Below are 19,032 nucleotides of genomic sequence, written 5' to 3'. Positions count from 1 at the left end.
ACGGCATGTCTCGGTAAGGCCACGCTTAGGCCCAGTGTAAAATATTAACGCTACCCTGGGAAATCAGAGAACTACCACCACCAGCCTAGGAAATCTAAACTCCCCCACCAACATAAGTGTCTAGCTCAGGTGTCGTTCCCCCTAACCAATCTGGTCCTGTACAGTATCCTGCGTGATACTATTATTCCATATCTGCAGCCCAAGAAATATACTTGTCTAGATTGTTTGTATTTGTGACATCTGCTCGTTCCTGTGTAAGATTTGGTAATACACATGTAAGGTGTTGCCTTGAGTTTTTGTGTCTTGCCTCTCTCTTATTTGTCTAAGCTCCGGTCTAGAAAACAAACCCAGCTATTCACAAGGTGCTCTAGGGATGGGAGGCCGACCATAAAACACCTAGCATTACACATACAATAGGCAAACAATGTCATAAACGTTGTGGATTGACCTCCTGTGATCTTTGAGCGTGGATGCATGAACTGTGGCCACACTGTCAAGAATTGAACAGGTAGAAGGGTGACCAGAATGTGCATTGTCATCTGTTGACGTTCGTCAATTTTTAAAATGCTTAAACCAGTCGTAGCTTTGTGTCGCCCCCAAAGCGTTGTTACTAAAAATGCTTGTTTTAACATTTTATGAGTTTCTGCCTTGTTCCTCTTGAGTTTCACACAAACTTGATGCACACACATTGCTTTTTCACATCCTCCTTTTTATTGACCACAGAATTTGGAAACTAACCCAAACACAATGAAAAAAAAAAAAAAAAAAACATGCAGCCAACACCACCAGTGTGCACAACAGCACTTGACACGCTAACAAACAAAGGTGTTTGCACTGCTGCCTAGCGTCCACACACCATACGATTAGCAGTTTCCGCCCTGCTTACAGATTTTTGGAGCTTTTGGGTAGCACCTCGTATATCCTTTTTCTTTATAAGTGACAATGAAAGACTGACTAAGAGGATGTTTGTAGGTGAAGTGGAGGGAGTGAGAGGGAGAAGAAGACCAAGGATGAGGTGGAGGGATGGAGTTGAGAAATATATGAGGGAGAGGGGAGTGAGTTGGAGGGAGGGCAGTCAAATGGTGGATGACAGAGTGACTTGGAGGCATTTTGTCTGCGGCCATCCTTTGCGGGATTAGGGCGTCTGGCTCTAGATAGATAGATAGACAAAGAAATTCGCCAAGGTCTGACTCTAGGCTACTACGACTGGCACATTGCGAAGCCATTTAACTAGAATTAGCACTCGGAGGGTTACACGGGCTGGCAGTCACACAGGATGTTTGTGCACAGGCACTAGAGGTCAAGGTTGGTTGCTGTACAGAGGGGTAGAGAGGGAGAGGGAAGAGGACACCATGCTTGGTGGCCATGTTGACACATCAGTGCTTGGGACTTTCGACTGTCAACGCCCAACAGACCATGTTTTAGGTGGGATGGGGTGGGGGCGATTTCTGAAATTTTTCCGCACAAAGAGGATTCATTCTTACATATCAGGAATCTGGGTTGAATTTATCTCTCTGCATAAATGATAGAAGTCATAATTGGGACCCACATAATTGGAGGGGTTGCTGTACAGTGATCCCTTGGTTATCATGCACGCGGTTATAACGGTTTTCATTATGACTGCAAGATGGAACTTTGCACTCTTGCCGTTATCACACATTTTTCGTCTAAAAACCATCATTATCGTGCACCTGAACTGGTTTTTACTGACAATAAGGATGCAGTATACACGGTTTCTGATGGATTTGAGGGATTCAAAGATGTGGCTCTGCTGGAGGAGTTAATCCCAGGTGGCAGAAACCACTCTTTCCATCCCTAGCCTTAGAACCTCTTACCTCAAGCCTATCTCAGGTCACTCTATGGTACATGTTTCTTCCTTACTGGGCTGTTTTCATCATTTTCTATTAACTTAACTATGCATATGTGTGTTTCTGATACTTGCCATAACAGTATATAAATATTACTTGGTCTAAATTGTTGTTAAAGTGAAAATTTTGCTTTACGAATGGGGTGCCTGGTACCAATTGGGAAAAATCCCGTAGGTTCTGTGCTTTCAATATTGCGCAATTTTGTTTTCACACACCAGGCATGGTACCAATTGTGTGTGATAATCAAGGGATCACTTTACACTCTTAGGCTTGTATTCTCATCAGTCAAGAAAGCTTCCCAACACCTATATCTAAACATTTAATTTGTTTATTACACCTTATTACCCTATTCCATATTATATAAATTCTTCCAATATTGCCTTACTCCAAATAAATAATGTGCAAAAGGATATTAACCAACCCTATCCAAAAATAAATCTCTAAGGAAGAGATACAGGCCCTAGACTCAGTGCACTCAGGGCAAGCATAGGGGAAGACTTGGGGGGAGGGGGGCAGGTACTCCTATTCTGTAAGCAATATATCAGGTCAGTGATGTCCTCTTTACCCCAGGCATGGGCCCCGACCTTATCTAATTCCCACCACAACACCTCACAGACCATCAAAGCAGTGCTGTGCACATTATCACTGGCTGCACCAATATCATTCCCATAGCTCACTTACACTTTGAAACCAAAGTCTTCCCTGCCAGAGAATATCTTGACATGGAGTACCAGGAGAGAATTATAATGGGAAGCGGCTGAAGGACATGTGTAAAGAAAGGAGGTTGTGCACTTGCAGTTCTTATTTCAAACACAAAGATGCACATAAATATACATGGTATAAAGGGTATAGAAATCATTTTGAAAGGAGCATGATTGATTATGTGCTTGTAGAGAAATTGATGCTGGGAAGTGTAGCTGATATGGGGGCAGAGAGGACAATGTGGAAGTTTGTCAGATCAGATGATTTTGGTAATGCAAGATCAAGCTGAGAGGAGTGAGGTTTGACCAGGAGAGAATGAAGAAGTCAGGGAGAGAGACTGAAAGTCAAGAAGCTGAGGATCAGAGAAATGGCAGGTTAATAGAGCTGAAGTAGGGGAGGAGTTGGAAAAAAGTGAATTGGAATGAAATGGATCTGGACAGCAGGTGGAATACATGTAGGTGATTGCTTAATTAGGAATGCTAAAGCAGTCTATGGTGTGGCAAGAGTAGCAACAAAGAAGAAAGGTACAGCATGGTGGGATGAAGAGGTTAAGAGAGCTGTGGAGGAAAAGAGGAAAAAGTGGCTAGAGTGGTTATAGGACAGGAGTTCAATTGAAATAAGAACTGAATATATTGAGAGCAAGAAACATGTAAATAGACTAGTGAAGAGGAAAAAGAAGGAAGAAAATGATGAGCTAGGAAGAAAAATGAATGCAAATTACTTTGAAAATAGGAAGTTATTCTGGAAAGAGGTGCAGAAATTGAGAAGTGACAGTGAAAAGAACTGTGAAAGTGTGAAGGATGTAGGTGGTAGATTATTAACCCATGGGGATGAAGAAAGGAGCAGATGGAAAGAATGTTTTGAAAATCTGGTGAATGGGAATAGAGAGAGCAGATTGACTGAAAACATGATTGGTTTTGGGGCTGTACAGAGGAGGAATGCAGTGCCAGGACAGTGACACTTGCAGAGGTGAAGAACGCAGTGAAGCAGCTGAAAAATGGGAAAGCAGCTGGGGTTTATGCAGACTTGATTAGGTGTAGTGGAGAGAGCGATTGAAGTGCTCATTGGAGATATGTAAGAAGGTATGGATGAGTGAAATTGTGCCAGTAGAGTGGAAAAAGGCTGTGATTGTACCTCTGTACAAAAATAAAAGTGAGTGCAAGAATTATCGTGGCATAAGTTTGTTGAGTCTTGTAGGGAAGGTATATGGAAGAATTATTATAAAGTAAGAGAGATGTCAGAGGGCCTAGTGAGTGATGAACAGGGTGGCTTTAGGAATGGCAGAGGATGTGTACATCAACTATTTGCAGAGACAGTTAGTGCAGAAGGCTTGTGGGAAAGACTGTAAGGTGTTCATGGCATTTATGGATCTGGAAAAAGCATACGACAAAGTAAACAAAGAGACACTGTGGAAGGTTTGCGCATGTATGGTGTAGATGGTAAGCTACTAGGTGCCGTTAAGAATTTTTATGATGGTAATGAGACATGTGTAAGGGTAAATGGGCACCAAAGGGAATGATTCATGATCGGTGTGGGCGAGCGACAAGGTTGTGCAATGTCCCCGTGGTTGTTCAATATATATATATATGGATGGGGTGATGAGAGAAGTAAAGATACGACTAATGGACAGAGGGATGGCGTTGGTAGTGAGTGGTGATGGATGGAATATCTCAAATTTGATGTGTGCCAATGATGCAGGTCTACTTGCATATACTAGACAAGACCTTGGTAGACTAGTGCAGAGTTTTGCTGATGTCTGTGGGCATCATGCCTTGAGAGTAAATGTAGAAAAGAGTAAACTGATGGTTGTTGAGAGAGAAGGTGACTCCCAATGCAATTTACAGTGAATGGAGAGAGACTAGAATTGGTGAGAGAGTTCATATACCCAGGTACAGTGATAGAAAAGAGAGGAAAATGTGAAAAAAAAATGGTGAGTAGAGTAACACAAGGAAGGAAAGTAGCTGGTGCTCTGATGGCCATGATAAGAAACAGAGGTTTGAGTGTTGCAGCTGCACAAGGCTTACATGAAGGAGTGTTAGTGCCAGCTATAACATGTAGGTGTGAGACAGTGGTGTGGCATGAAATTGAAAAGTCAAGAGTAAGAGCAGTGAAAATGGGACTGCTGAGGAGTGTATGTGGAGTACAGGGAGTGGAAAGGATACGGGATAATGTGATTCGTGAATGACGCGGAGTGAGGAAGTCGGTGGACACCAGAATCAAAGAGTGTCCTGAGATGGTATGGCCATGTGGAGAGAGTTGATGAAAATAGAGTGGTGAAAAGGGTATATCTGGCCAAATTTGAGGGGGGAAGGAGGTGAGGTAGGCCAAGAAGAAGGGGGAAGGATATGGTGGATGAGTGTGTGAGGAAGAGAGGTATGGAAGTTGGTGAGGCTGACGGACTGAGATGAAATCGAGCTGGCTGGATGAATTTTGTGCAAACAAGCACATGACCAGGGATTTGGCACCCTTTTTAAATGTGACAGCATTTGGATTGGCTCTATCAGATAAGTATTGTTTAAGCTACAGAACATGGTGAAATTTTGTGACGTATCAGATAGAGCCAGGATTCCGTGGGCTTGAATGGTGAGTGAATGGAAGCATGGCCCATTGAATTGGGCAAACTTTGGCTGTCTGGACACCGCTACTCCTCACCCCACCGTAGGGTAGGAAAGGAGGTCTGGATGATGATGATGAAGATCATTAGCACACAGTTCTATTCGGCAGCCCGTGCTAACACACAACACCAGTCATAGTATGACAGAGCCACACAATGCAGCTGGACACAAAAAACAGTTACCACACAAACGTTGCTAGACTCTCTTCAATAACCTCCCGTTGCTAAACATTCCTACACTAGCGGTGAAGAAACACCTACATACTGTACTCATTTCATGCACAAGGCAATACAACAGCTTGATCAGAGCATTGTACTACAAGCCTCCACTCCCAACGCCCATCTTTCAGAGGTATCCTTAGATATACCTTAGCTGCTTGAGTTCATGTAGCTAGGCTTACATTAGGATATTACCCACCCCTCATCAGTTACTGGCTTTTGATTTGAGTTGAGGGAGTCATAGATAATGCTTGCTCCACTTTTAAAACAGGCTCATACAACATAACGCACAGTATGGAGCACAACATGTTCCAGAATAAGATGCAGACACAACATCAGCAGTGTAGAGAACCTATGGAAAGACCACAGTGGGGTAGTTGCTTATTGTATTTGATGGGTCTGCTGGTCCAGGCAGACAGGTTTGAGCAACAACAGCAACAGAAACATTAAGAGTACAAGCAGTAACTGTAAAGGTTCCAAGAATACCCAATCATATCCCTGGAAGGTACTAAGCAAACACTTAGAATAGTTAATAATTTATTACAGAAATTGGAAGAAGAATAATAAAAAGAAATTAAATATAAATAACAATGGAGCAGTTCTAAGGAAATACTGTACATGTAAATATATGTATGTAAAAATGGCTCCAGCCTAACATGATTGAAGACCCTCTCTCTTTTCCACCTCAGGTGCGATGATACTTTAATCCACCAGTCTCATAATCAGTATAGCAGCCTAGTCCACCAGGTCCACCACCCTTCTCCACCACAAAAAGAGTCTTGCAAAGCTAGTGATAAGGTCCCACTGCTGTTGTTAGGACATGTCCCTGCCCAGCCCTTGGCAGCGGTAGGGTCCGAGTCTTCCTCCTGATGTGATCAAATATCAAAGTCGAATGAATCTCAAGTAAAACAGACTCTATATTAAGTCAGTGATGAAAGCAAACCTCTCATAAATATCAAGGTTACCCAGCTAAGAAAATGTCTGTTACAATATAACCATTACCAATTTTCACAGCCACTACAAAAAACAAGAGATCTAACCTTACTGGTAATGTGAACAAGACTGACTTCCCCATTCAACCACACTCATCACTTTAGCTCTGATTGTACAAGCAAATCCTTAAAGTGAAGCAGTTATGACTAGTCTTGGTTCACCAAGACATCAAATTCCACACTTAATCTAACTAGACCCCACAAATGAAACATTAAACAAAGAGCAGTCTCAACCATAACTAATTGGGAATAGGCTACTGTTTCGAACTAAACACTGTGAACCAAAACCATAACCAGTTTATTAAATTTGGCAGTCTAGAACTGATAGCAGTGCCATTAATTTAGGTATACTATACGTCAAAATTTTAAGCATATCAAAGATATTAAAGTTGCTCTAATACAGAGAAAGACTACTCCTTTACAGTAACAACATAGTCTTTGCAAGTTACATAGATATCAGAACAATCATGCCTTCCTACATGATAAGGTTACACATAGTGATTTATTGTATAGGAAGGTCAGTATAACATGGGTTCATTGAGGATAGGGAGAGGGCTTTAAAAAAAAAAAAAAAAAGTACCATTTAAGGCTTGCCCTTAGTGCCCTCAGCAGCACCATGATTCTCACTAGTGGTAGCATCATTGCCAGACACAATTTCCATGTCACAGGTGTGTATTTAACACATAAAAAATATCAATACACTTAAAATTGCATACTGTCTCAGGACATGTCCTTGACTTGATCTTGTCCCCTGTTGGTTGCAGGCGCGTATCAGATGTGGAGGTTGACTCATTTGACCCCCTCATCTCTCATCATGCTCTGATCACTCTTAGTTTTGATATCCCGAAATCTCCTTCATATAAAAAGGTCATCAGGTTCAGAAATTACAACAGTGTTGACCGCCAGTTGATGTGTTTTGAAATTGATCAACGTTTAAACTCCATCGATTCTTCAAGTCTTTCTTCTGGTGAATTGGTTGATATTTACAACAACGAGCTCAGGTCAATTTTTGACCATTATTGTCCTGAGGTAGTAAAAACAATCACTGTACGTGATAATTCTCCGTGGTATGGTCCATCCATTAATTCTTTGCGTAGACAACGTAGAAGGGCAGAACGTGAGTGGCGCTTGCAGCGGACCGAAGTAACTTGTTTGCATTACGTTTTTGCGAGAAGAGCAGTCTTTCACACTGTGAAAGCCCAAAAGGCTGGGTATTATCAAAATATAGTTGATTCATGTGTGGTGATCAAGAAAAACTGTGTGCAGTTGTGAACAATTTGGTTGGTCGGAGGAATGTAATTGTTAAACCAACTTCTGTATCTGATGCCCAATTGGCTTCTGATTTTGCTTCATTTTTTACAAGTAAGATATTTCGCATAAGAAGTGATTTAGACAGCAGTTCTCGTAGTGAAGCGTACTCAGTTGACTTCCAGCCACGGTGCACCGGGGATCATTTGCTTTCAACATTTCATCCGCTGGATGTGAACAAAGTCAAATGTTACATCAGAGAACTTAATAAAACATTTTGCTCACTTGATCCATGTAACATGTCATAACTGCCTGATGTGTATGAGCACGCTGCAGAATTTATCTGCAACATAATAAATAGATGCTTCTTAGAAAGTAATTTTGTGCAGTCTGAGAAACGTTCTTTGCTTAGGCCCCTAATTAAGAAACCTGGCCTTGATGTCGAGAGCATGACAAATTATCGTCCCGTCTCTAACCTGTCTTTTTTATCCAAGATTATTGAGCGGGCCATACTCGATCAACTCTTACCACTACTGGAACACAACAGAGTTGTTCCTGTTGTTCAATCAGCATACAGAAAATACCATTCAACTGAAACTGCACTAATAAGGCTTCAGAGTGACTTGGTGGCAAACACTTGTAGTGGGATGTCCTCTCTCCTAGTTCTGTTGGATCTGTCTGCAGCTTTTAACACACTAGGTCATAAACTATTGTTGGATGATCTGTATTTTTATGGTTCGTGATAGTGCCCTTTTGCTCCTTAAGTCGTATCTGTCGGACAGATCTCAGAGAGTGGTTGTTGATTACGCTAGCTCTGATTCTGCTTCTTTTCTATTTGGAGTCCCTCAAGGATCAGTTTTGGGTCTAATTCTATTTACTATCTACACAAGTAGTTTATCGTCTCTACTTGATGCTCATGATGTGTCCTATCATTTTTATGCTGATGACACCCAGCTCTATGTTAAGATGTCAGATATCGACAATACTAAGACAAAGTTTGAATCTCTAATGTCTGATATTAAGATTTGGATGGCTAAGAGGAAACTTAAGCTGAATGATGGTAAAACTGAGATCATCATCATCAGAGGAAACAGAAGGGGTGATGACACTGACAATGCCCTGGCTTTGAACATTGGCATGTCACAGCTGCATCCAGTCAGTTCTGTTCGAAATCTGGGTGTTTATTTTAATTCTAAGTTAAATTGCAAAGAACATATTAATCAGGTTGTAAGAGGGTGTAACTTGCATATCAGAAATCTGTACTCTGTGAGAAAATTCCTGAATAGATGGTGCCTCTTAAGATTGGTCCATGCAGTGGTCTTGTCTCATGTTGATTATTGTAATTCACTGTGGGTTGGTCTTCCAAATAATATACAACAAAAGGTCAGTCTGTGTTGAACAGGGCGGCACGGATTATCTTTGGTCTTCCCCCGAGAACCTCAACTACCCCGTTTCTGATTGAGTTGCATTGGTTACCAGTAAAGGCTAGAATTGAATTTAAACTGTGTCTTATTACATTCAAGGTTCTTAAGTTTGTTGAACTGAAGTATCTTGCTGAATTGTTAAAACTCCCATCGACACACCTGGGTGTGATGTTACGCAGTGAAGATGATTCCTTGTGTCTTGATGAGCCAGGAGCCATTCGCCAGTCATCTTTTTCTGATCGTTCTTTTGCATATAGAGCCCCTAGATTATATAACAGATTGCCATTGTCCATAAGACAACTCTCTACTGTTGAATCCTTTAAGAGACAGCTGAAAGCCTTTCTTTTTTCAAAATGCTATGACCTGGAGAGAGGTACTATGATGGATGATTATAGGGTTTAATTATTGCCACTTTCATGTATATATGATGTAGCTTGTATTATATACAAGAAATATCACAATTCTTGTAATTGTAAAAATAATGTATGTGTGTCGAGCGCTAGTGAATTCCCAAAAGGAAGACTGGCGCTTTTGAGAAACAAAAGGCCAGATTATTATTATTATTATTACTGCACTGTTACGGACTTGCATTGTTATTTGGCAATTGCAGTGGTGTTTCAGTGACCTTTCACTCACAAAATGGAACAAAAGGGAGTCGGTCACAGCAAATATAAACACTGGGCAGTCACCTTGGCTTAAATAGTTGACTGGGAGGCCCCATTTATGCACAGGAGACATGATTTCGAAGTCACAAGTTTCAGTATTTCACACAGAAAAGCTATCATTTAATATCGCACACTACACTTTTTGTTACACACTCACACTGTTGTTTGTTGATAGCAGTGGTGTTTCAATGGCATTTCATGCAGAAAATGGAGTGAAAGAGAGACAGTCACAGCAAATTTAAACACTGGGCAATTATCTTGGCTCAAACAGTCGACTGGGAGGCATTCTTCTAGTGAATTGGGGATCATTTTGCCATCACTTTAGCAAAACTGGGTAAAAGTTTTAGTTTATCGTTCTAGTATTTTATCGCAGCAAACAAACATATGCGAGGCCTGATTGTAATCAGTTGTGTCTCTGCAAGAGAAACACTTCAATATGGCATTTGAAACCACTTAACCATATCTGAACTTTCCATCCCATCCAAATCTGTTTTCCAACCAATCATTTTCAAAGGTGCCAGTCACAGTTTACAAGCAGTGGCCTGTCATAATTTACAGTTTCTTCATATCTTTAAGGCCCAATTACTTCTGTGTATGACTGTGTATTCATATACCCAGGTGGATAATTACAGGATTTAGTTTGTTGCACATCTGCAGATGAATGTTGCACTACACTGTATATTAATAACGTCACAATTTTTGTAATTGTAAATGTGCACACATATTTTGAGTACTGTTGTGGAAGAGCTTATGCTTTTGAGGAACAGGAAACCAGGTTATTGTTATATTTAGTTTTCGTATTGTATCGCTTATAAAGGCTCCAACATTCTTGCATGCATCAGCCTTGGTCACCTAATGGTGGCTCTCCATGCTGCTCAATCTCTTGCAGCCTCCCTATTGAGGCCCATATCTCTGAGGCCACATTGTATTACCTCATTCCAGGTTTTTCCGGTCTGCCTCTCATAACCCTACCCCTGATGATCACACTTCTCACTTTCCACACCCAGTTGTCATCCTCATTCTTCCCCACATCCCTAATTCATCATGGCACCAATACACTCCAGTCCCATTCTTCCTCTCAACTCATCAGCCATAAACCAACCTCCCCCCCAGCCTTGCATTCAAGGATGCACTACACATCCATATAATTATCGTCATTTCTGTATGTTTGAGCCTATGAATATCCTCTTCCTTAACTGTCCAGGTCTCACTGCCATACCGCATTACACTCCTAACACATGCCACATACAAAGATCCCCTAGCATGGAGGGAGAACCCTCTCAGTGTCAAGAGAGGCAACAGCTCCCGGATCATCCTTTAGCCACTCCTTACCCTGCCCACAGAGCTAGCTCCAGCTACCCTTACCTCCAGTACATAACATGCCCCTCAATAGCAAAACTCTTCCACACACTCAAGAGACTCACCAGCAGGATAAGTCCTTTCACACCTGACATTCTCAATATAATCTCCCTGACACACCACACATACAAAATCAGCATTGTTTCGCAGTTTACCTTTAATATAACTACATCTTCTGTCCACCCACTGATCAAAAATACAGTACTTCACAAAATGGAGTTATTTCCCACACATTTGTGGCAAACCTCACATGGTCACTCTCCCTCTACTTTGACAGTACCGCCACCTGCCCTAGAAATCATCACTTTAGTTTTATCCACACTTACCCTCAAACTTTTGTGCCCCGTTCTGACTTTCTTTTTGTAAATCTTTGCTCCGCCTCCCTTTCATTCTCTGCAGTCATCAGCATACAACATCTCCCGTGGGAGTCCATTTCTAAAGTCAAGTGAGAGACCTTCATGCATCATGACAAACAATAAGGGACTCAAGACTGACCCCTGATACACTCCAACATTCATGGAAAACTCATCACTCAAATCTCCATTGACTCTCACATGGGTGCGAGCACCCACATACTGTACTTACCCTGAACCACTCTAACCAGCAATTTCTCAAGCCCAAGCATTCTCATTGCCCACCTCACCACCTCCTTAGGGACTCTGTCAAAGGCCTTCTCCTAATCAAGAAAAACAAAGTACAGATCCCTTTTCTTTCCTTTATATTGAAGCTGGCGGACTATGAATAAACCATCAGTTATCCACTTGCCAGGCATAAAGCCAAATTGCATTTCATCAGTATTCACTTTTTCCCTAATCATACCTTCTAAGACTCTCTCCATTGCCTTCATTACCTGGTCCAAAGTTTTATGCCTCTATAATTTTCTCTTTCCAGCGCATCACCCCTCCCCTTGTACACATTTACAATTGCACTTTTTAGCCAGTCACCTGGAACCACACACCCATATACAAAGTCTGTTCATAAGGTACTTGACCTTAGGCTAAAAAAAAAATACATAGCTTACCTGTTGAGCTAGGACACTAATCCCCCACAAAGTAGGCCACTTCTGACGACACATATAGCCTAGCGTTCTTTCCGCTGCCTGAAACATTTTTCTAAGTTGGTTTTTGGTATTTCTGGCAGGTGCTTCATTGCATTCATGACCTCTTCTCTTGGATGAACATTGCTTAAGACATGTTGGAGTGTGCAAATCGTGATCCAGACTTTCTGAAGGCTGTTATCACACTAGGTGAGACTTGGGTATACAGGTATGACCCAGAAATCAAAGCACAGTCATCTCAGTGGAAGCATGCAGGGTTGCCTCAGCCAAAAAAAAACATGACATGTCTGCAGCAAGGTGAAATGCATGTTCACATTTTTTTTTATTACCATGATGTGCATCACGAATATGCACCAGAAGGCCAGACTATCAACAAATATTACTACCTCGATGTTATCTGTCTTCTTCTAGATGCAGTTCAGTGAAAGAGACCAGACTTTTGAAATGCAACAGGTTGGAAGCTGCTCCATGGAAATGCCTCTGCCCATTCTTCTCAGCTGATTCAGGAAGTATTGGCCAAGCACAACATTCAGCAAGTCCAGCAGGCCCTGTACTCACCAGATGTGGCTTTGCACAACTTTTGGTTATTCCCCAAGTTCTAAACTTCACTGAAGGTTTCCCAATTTGAGACAAGAGAAGAGATTGTGACGAATATGATGAGGCAGCTGCAGGAGATACCGAAAACCGACTTTGAAAAATGTTTCAGGCAGTAGAAAGAATGTTGGGCTAAGTGTGTAAAGTCAGAAGGGGCCTACTTTGAGGAGGGATTAGTGTCTTGGTTCAACAGATTAGCTATTTATTTTTTAGATATTTTCTATTTCAGATATTTTCTGAACAGACTTCATATAATTGTATTTATCAAACCATTAAGTAACCTCACTCTGTATCTCCTGAAGCCTTCAGCATTTCAGCAGCCAACCCAGACACTCCTTCTCCAACTCCATCGTGTCTTTTGCCCCTCTCACTGTAGCAGCATCGGTCAAAGGCCAAACACTGGATCAAGTTTTGTAGTAATTTTAAAAGAATCAGTGTTAATGAGTTTCATCATTTCAGATTGAAAAGTATTACAACCCAATATTGGCGGACATCATCGACAACCTGACTCACAGTCTGTGGCGAGTGCGTGAGTCATGCTGCAATGCACTCACCGACCTCCTGCGAAGACAGTCAGCTGCTCAGGCCCTGGATAGAATCAGCGAAATTTGGAGCACGATGATTAGAGTCTGTGATGATATAAAGGAATCAGTGAGAAAAGCAGCTGATAAAACTATAACTGCTTTAAGTAAAAGCTGTATCAAGGTTAGTTCTGATGTGTACAGTTTCTGCTTAATATAAGAATTTCTGCACTGTACTGAATGTGCAATGAGGAAGACCCTGGTATGGAACTGGAACTTTGTTTCATTGATTCATGTCCTAAAAGAGAGAAAAGCTTGCTTTAGTCTCCCTTTTCTAAGGAATATGATAATAAGCCATATCTGCAGGATGGGTAGGAATTTATGAGTAGTATATTTTGGAACGAAAGAAAATTGATAGGAGTGAGATGTAGAATTACCGATGGGTAAAAAGAATACACCGAGAAGAGGTGGACATATAGAGAGAATGCACATAACAGTAGATAATGTGCCAAAGTCTTTTTTGAGGTTGAGGATAGTGGGGCAGAGCCAGACCATATGTTGTATGTAAGTAGAACAGTGTATTAGTGAGAGTGAAGGAAGAGGAAGATAATTATCTGAGAAAATGAGAGAGGTATTTAAGGTTATAGTAGCATAAATGCAGTTCTGTTATGACCATACAGTATCAAGGGGGAGGGGGATCCCAGGATGGAGCAGAGTGTCTGATGATGATGATGATGATGATGATGATGATTATCATCATCATCATCATCATTATCATCATCAGACACTCTGTTCCATCCTGGGAGTGTCCGATGATGGTGATGATGATGATGATGATGATGACGACAATCCTCCTCATCCTCCTCCTCCCTCCTCCTCCTCCTCCTCCCTCCTCCTCCTTCTCTTCTTCCTCCTTCTTCTTCAGGGTGAGGAGATGATAATTAGTAAAAATTACAGTATGTGTTTTGTAACAAGCGATTACTGTATCGGATGTGATGATTAATTGATGATGATAAGTAGTAAAAATTAGGTATTTTATGACAAGCCATTACTGTACCAGGTAATTTACATAAAAACTGTCACTCATTGCACATTTCAAGAATGATAATGGTAACATATTGTAGTAGTGAATGTGGAATAAAGTTAAAGAATGAGGGGATGAAAGTGGGAGAATGATAACAGATGGAAAGAGTAATATGAAACACTGATGACTGGGCATGATGAGAGCAGGGAGGTTGTAAACATGATTGCATTTGGTGGAGCACAAAAGAAAGTGTGCCAGAGACTATGACAGTGGAAGGAGTAAAGAATGCTGTGAAGAGAATGAAGACAGAGAGGGCAGCTGGTGTTAATGATGTATGCAGGTGTACTAAATTATTGCAGGAAGATTAGAATGAAATATGAGTATCAGTGGAAAGTATACCACAAGGCCTGGATTATTAGAGTTCAGACAACTGAAATTTTGTATCTGTACAAAATTTAGATGGATGAAGTGAGCGCAAAATTTCATCATCACTACCTCCAGTGCCATTCTTCCCCCAGGGAACTACCAAACAGGGGATGGCTGTGATAGAAATGCGTCTGGGATACCTTACCCTCACACACCTCTTTCATTCTCTCAAACACTCCTCTTTCACATCCTTCACTTTCACCAGTATGCTGCAGAAGTTATTGTGGGATAAGTCTGTTGAATGTTTGAAAGGTATATGGAAGAGAAATACAGTAATAGGGAAGGAATGAAAAGTACTGTACAGGTATGTAAAAGTATGATAAGGTAAGAACAGGGTAGGTTAAGTTGTACAGGCTAGGAGATGTGTGGATCAGGTATTTGTGATAATGAGCAGGGAGGTTTTAGGAGTAGTAGGGGATGTTTGAATCAAATATTTGCAATGAGATAGATAGTGGAGAAAACTTACGAGAAGGATTAAAAGCTGTTTCTGGCATTTATGGATCTGTTGAAAAGGATGACAAAGTGAACAGTTAGCAGTTATGGAAGGTTATACATAAGTGTAGTATGGATGAAAAAGTGTTGAATTCAGTAGTGAGTTTATGTTGGGTATATAGTTGGTGACTGTCAAAGTGGGTGGTTCAATATCAGTGCCAAGGTAAGAAGTGTATCATTGCCATAAGAGGTCAGAACTAAAAGATTTAGAAAGGAGGGTGAATATAGTGATAATATTTTAAATGTGGAGTATTCTGATCTGTTGTATGTGGATGATGCTGTGCTGCCTCCTTTGGTGAAATGGATCTTCACAATTGGGTTCAGAGTTTTGTTTCTGTGATTGGCATAGCTTGAAAGTGAATTAAATAAAAATAAAATGATGATTGTCAAGAGAGAAAACTGAATTGATTCAAGAGTTTAAGTGCCTCAGTGCAGTTGGTGCTATGAAGACATTTTTACTGAACAAAAGACTGGGTTGGAGAGGCTGCAAGAGGATGATATGAAGATGTGTTATGCCCATGCTAATGTATGAATGTGAGATTTTGGTTTGGCATAAGGGTGAACAGTAGAGAGGAGAACAGGGTAATTGGGACTGTTAAGGAATGTTTGTAGGTTGTGCAGATAGGATTGGATTAATAACATTAAAGTAGGTACAAGTACCCCTCACTTTACAGTATTTGGATAGTGTATTCCAACCACAGATATAAGAGTAATTGCTTTATAGACACAGTATTCTCAGTTTTGCCTCAGCTTCTTCACAAGGAGTCTGTTCATATACTTGAATAGTTAATATCACTTGTGTTGCTACTTCACATTTAAGATAACATTTTGTCAGACTAACATCTGTGCATTGTTCACTATATCACAACCATAGTAACTCGTTAAAGTTCCAGTTTTGCCATGGTCCTAATCAAAGAATTGTAAATTCTGCTGATTACGTGAAGAAATACCAGTACACTTTATATAATGAATTGCTTTGTAATATGCTGTTTGTTCCAGGTATGTGAAAGCACTGGTGAGGAAAGTAAGAGGATGCTTCAAGAAGTTCTGCCAATTTTGCTAACCAGTGGTATTACAAGCACTGTAAGCGAAGTCAGAAGCATGAGTTTGCAAACTGTTTCCAAACTTTGTCGTTCAGGGGGACATCTGTTGAAGCCTCACTTAGGCACCCTCATTCCAGCTCTACTTGAAGCACTGTCAGGACTTGAATCTCAAGCACTCAGTTATACATCAGTGAGACTAAGTGATGATGACAGGGAGAAACTAGATGTTGCAAGAATTGCAGCTGCAAAGAGCACTCCAATGATGGATACTCTAAATTATGTTTTGCAGTTCGTAGATGAGGAAGTGATGGAAAAGATAGTTGGAGGACTGATCGATGTTCTAAAGAGCTCTGTTGGCCTTGCAAGTCGTGCTGGTGCTGCTCATGTTGTCGAGACACTCACACACACGTGTCCTGCTGCTTTAGAGAAATATACTGGGAAACTCTTGGCTGCATTAGTTAATGGATTAAGTGACAGGAATGTAGTAGTAAGGAAGGTTTATGCCAATGCCATTGGAAACCTGGTGAAAACTGCGAAGTCTTCAAGTATAGAGAAGCTTCTGGCTAAGCTCCAAACATGGTATTTAGAAAAGGAGGAAGATAGCGTGAGACTTAGTGGTGCCATCACCATTCGTAGTATGCACACCCAAAACAGTGATGTTATGAAACAGCATGCAACTCAAGCTATGCCTCTTGTGTTTTTAGGTATGCATGCGGAGAAGACTGTCGAGAGTGATCCTAGTGGAGCTGCAATCTGGGAAGAAATTTGGTCAGACAATACTCCTGGTACTGAATCAGGAGTAAGGCTGTACTTAACTGAGATCATATCAGTATGTGAACAGGCCTTGCAAAGTTCAAACTGGGCCATGAAAGCTCAGGCAGGCAGAGCCCTCTCAACAGTTTCTCAAAAGCTAGGATCCAGTATGAACAGTGAGGTGGTTGCTTCACTTGTTGTACTCCTCATCAACAGTTTGCAAGGAAGAACATGGACTGGAAAGGAATCATTGGTAATGGCCCTCTCAAATGTGTGTACACATACCAGAACATTAGTTGAGGATCTGAAGAATCCAGACACAGACAGTCTCCTGGTGAAGGAAGTGGTGAAAGTTCTAACTCGAGAGGCCAGCAAGGAGAAAATGGAATATAAGATTCATGCTATTAAAGCCCTCACCACGGTTCTTGATACATTTCAGATTGACCAGTTTGAACAAGTATTTGACATTTGTCTTCCTTACTTGACACAGGTAAGTTTGTACTGTACTTACTGTTTGAAAATTTTAAATCTTATTCATTTGAATATGAAGGTTATCAGTGAAGAATTAATTATAGCCATGACCATTTATCAAGAGTCAGTTAATGTTTCATCTTGTTGGGGTTAAATATTTGTGATAGACTCAGATAATTAATGTTTTCCATACTCTATAATCAGTAGTTGTTAATGACTGACTGCCATTGATGTGGGAGATATCATTTCAGAAATCATGTTGTCAGTTCTGGCCCACATGTTAACCCCTTGAACACCTCACCATCCTTACTCTTGGCCCATCACAAAGCTGTTGCTGTACTTATTTTGTACCACAGAAATGCTGCTATCTTTACATCCTTAAATTATGGTACCGGTAACTGTTTTAAACTGACGAGAAGTGGTATGCACAAAAGTAGGTAGGAGCTCCAAGTTATTGTACTTGTAAATCCCCATCCCACCTCCTTGGTGGGGGCGACACTTATGAGTGATACGCAATGGTAAATAGGAGCCCTCCCAACTATCGTCCATAGTCTTGAAACTGAGGGCAGGGATTACCCTTCTCGCATCCCGCGTGAAGTGGAAACTCACACCTTCAACGTAAGTGGTAATCTTGAAAGCAGGAGAGCGCACCCCTTCGTGTGGGTAGCGCGGCAAATGGTAATGCTGATTAATTTAAAAATTCAAAATCTTAAAATAAAAACAATACATAAACAATTTCTAAGATTCACACAGAATATAAAATGTTAATGTTTGCAGTTCTTACCTCTTCTATTATTAAAGACTGGCATTTGTTTTTAAATATTCTGTACAGTGAACTTCACCTTTGGCGAGTAATAGGTGCGAAAAAACCTTGCCAAACTGGAATTCGCCAAATCTGAACTGAATAACTAATGGGAAAAAAATAAATTGTTTCTGGGCATGCATGACTAGACTGATTTCCCACCTATATAACAACATTACTGGGTGTAAATCGTGATAAACACACAGCATGATTCAGTTTAATTTATTATAGCCAAGAAACAATACAAAACAGAAAAACTCACATAAGAAAATAATGAGCTTGATGTACACATGGTGTATGGTGCATGGATGCCTTAGTTGTCACCTGAAGCCTCACTCCCTGTAGCTTCTGTTGTCTCTTCCTCCTGTGGATCTTCATCTGAGCCAAGTCTTTCAAAATCGAAGTCATCTGGAATGCACGCAATGTCTGTGTTGTCATCAACTGGGCCAGGATCATTGGAGAGGGAAATTTCAGCTGGTGCAGTATCTACACTCTGTCGTTGGCCCAAGTAACGAGTGATGAGCGCTTGCTGTTGTTCATTTATTTTCTTATTGTATTCCTTCAAGAAGAAAGATGATATTTCATTCATTTTCTGTACCAGCTAGACACTCACACTCACTGGCTATAAGTCTCTATTTCTTCTTGGAGACGGGACCAGTCACTCAATATGTGAGAGAGTTTCGTCATTGTCAGTTCCTAGGGGGTCTGCGCAGGTTTATCTTCTTGTTCGTTGTCTTCTGTTTCACCATCATCATTAT

At 40.9% G+C, this 19,032-nt stretch overlaps 1 protein-coding gene across 1 annotated transcript in view; it reads left to right on the top strand.

The window, feature by feature from the left end:
• LOC145393503 (proteasome adapter and scaffold protein ECM29) overlaps positions 1-19,032 on the top strand; it is an 835,694-nt gene that overhangs the window by 737,801 nt on the left and 78,861 nt on the right. Inside the window, exons 21-22 of the mRNA XM_080267631.1 lie at positions 13,202-13,447; positions 16,205-17,491. Coding sequence (XP_080123757.1) covers positions 13,202-13,447; positions 16,205-17,491 — 1,533 coding nt within the window. The remainder of the gene's footprint in view (positions 1-13,201; positions 13,448-16,204; positions 17,492-19,032) is intronic.

The sequence above is a fragment of the Coenobita brevimanus genome, chromosome 24, assembly GCF_032717465.1.
Source record: "Coenobita brevimanus isolate Jiangsu-jjx chromosome 24, ASM3271746v2, whole genome shotgun sequence".
Classification (NCBI taxonomy): Eukaryota; Metazoa; Arthropoda; class Malacostraca; order Decapoda; family Coenobitidae; genus Coenobita; species Coenobita brevimanus.
Note: the sequence above shows the minus strand (reverse complement) of the source record. Positions and strands in the feature narration are given on the sequence as shown.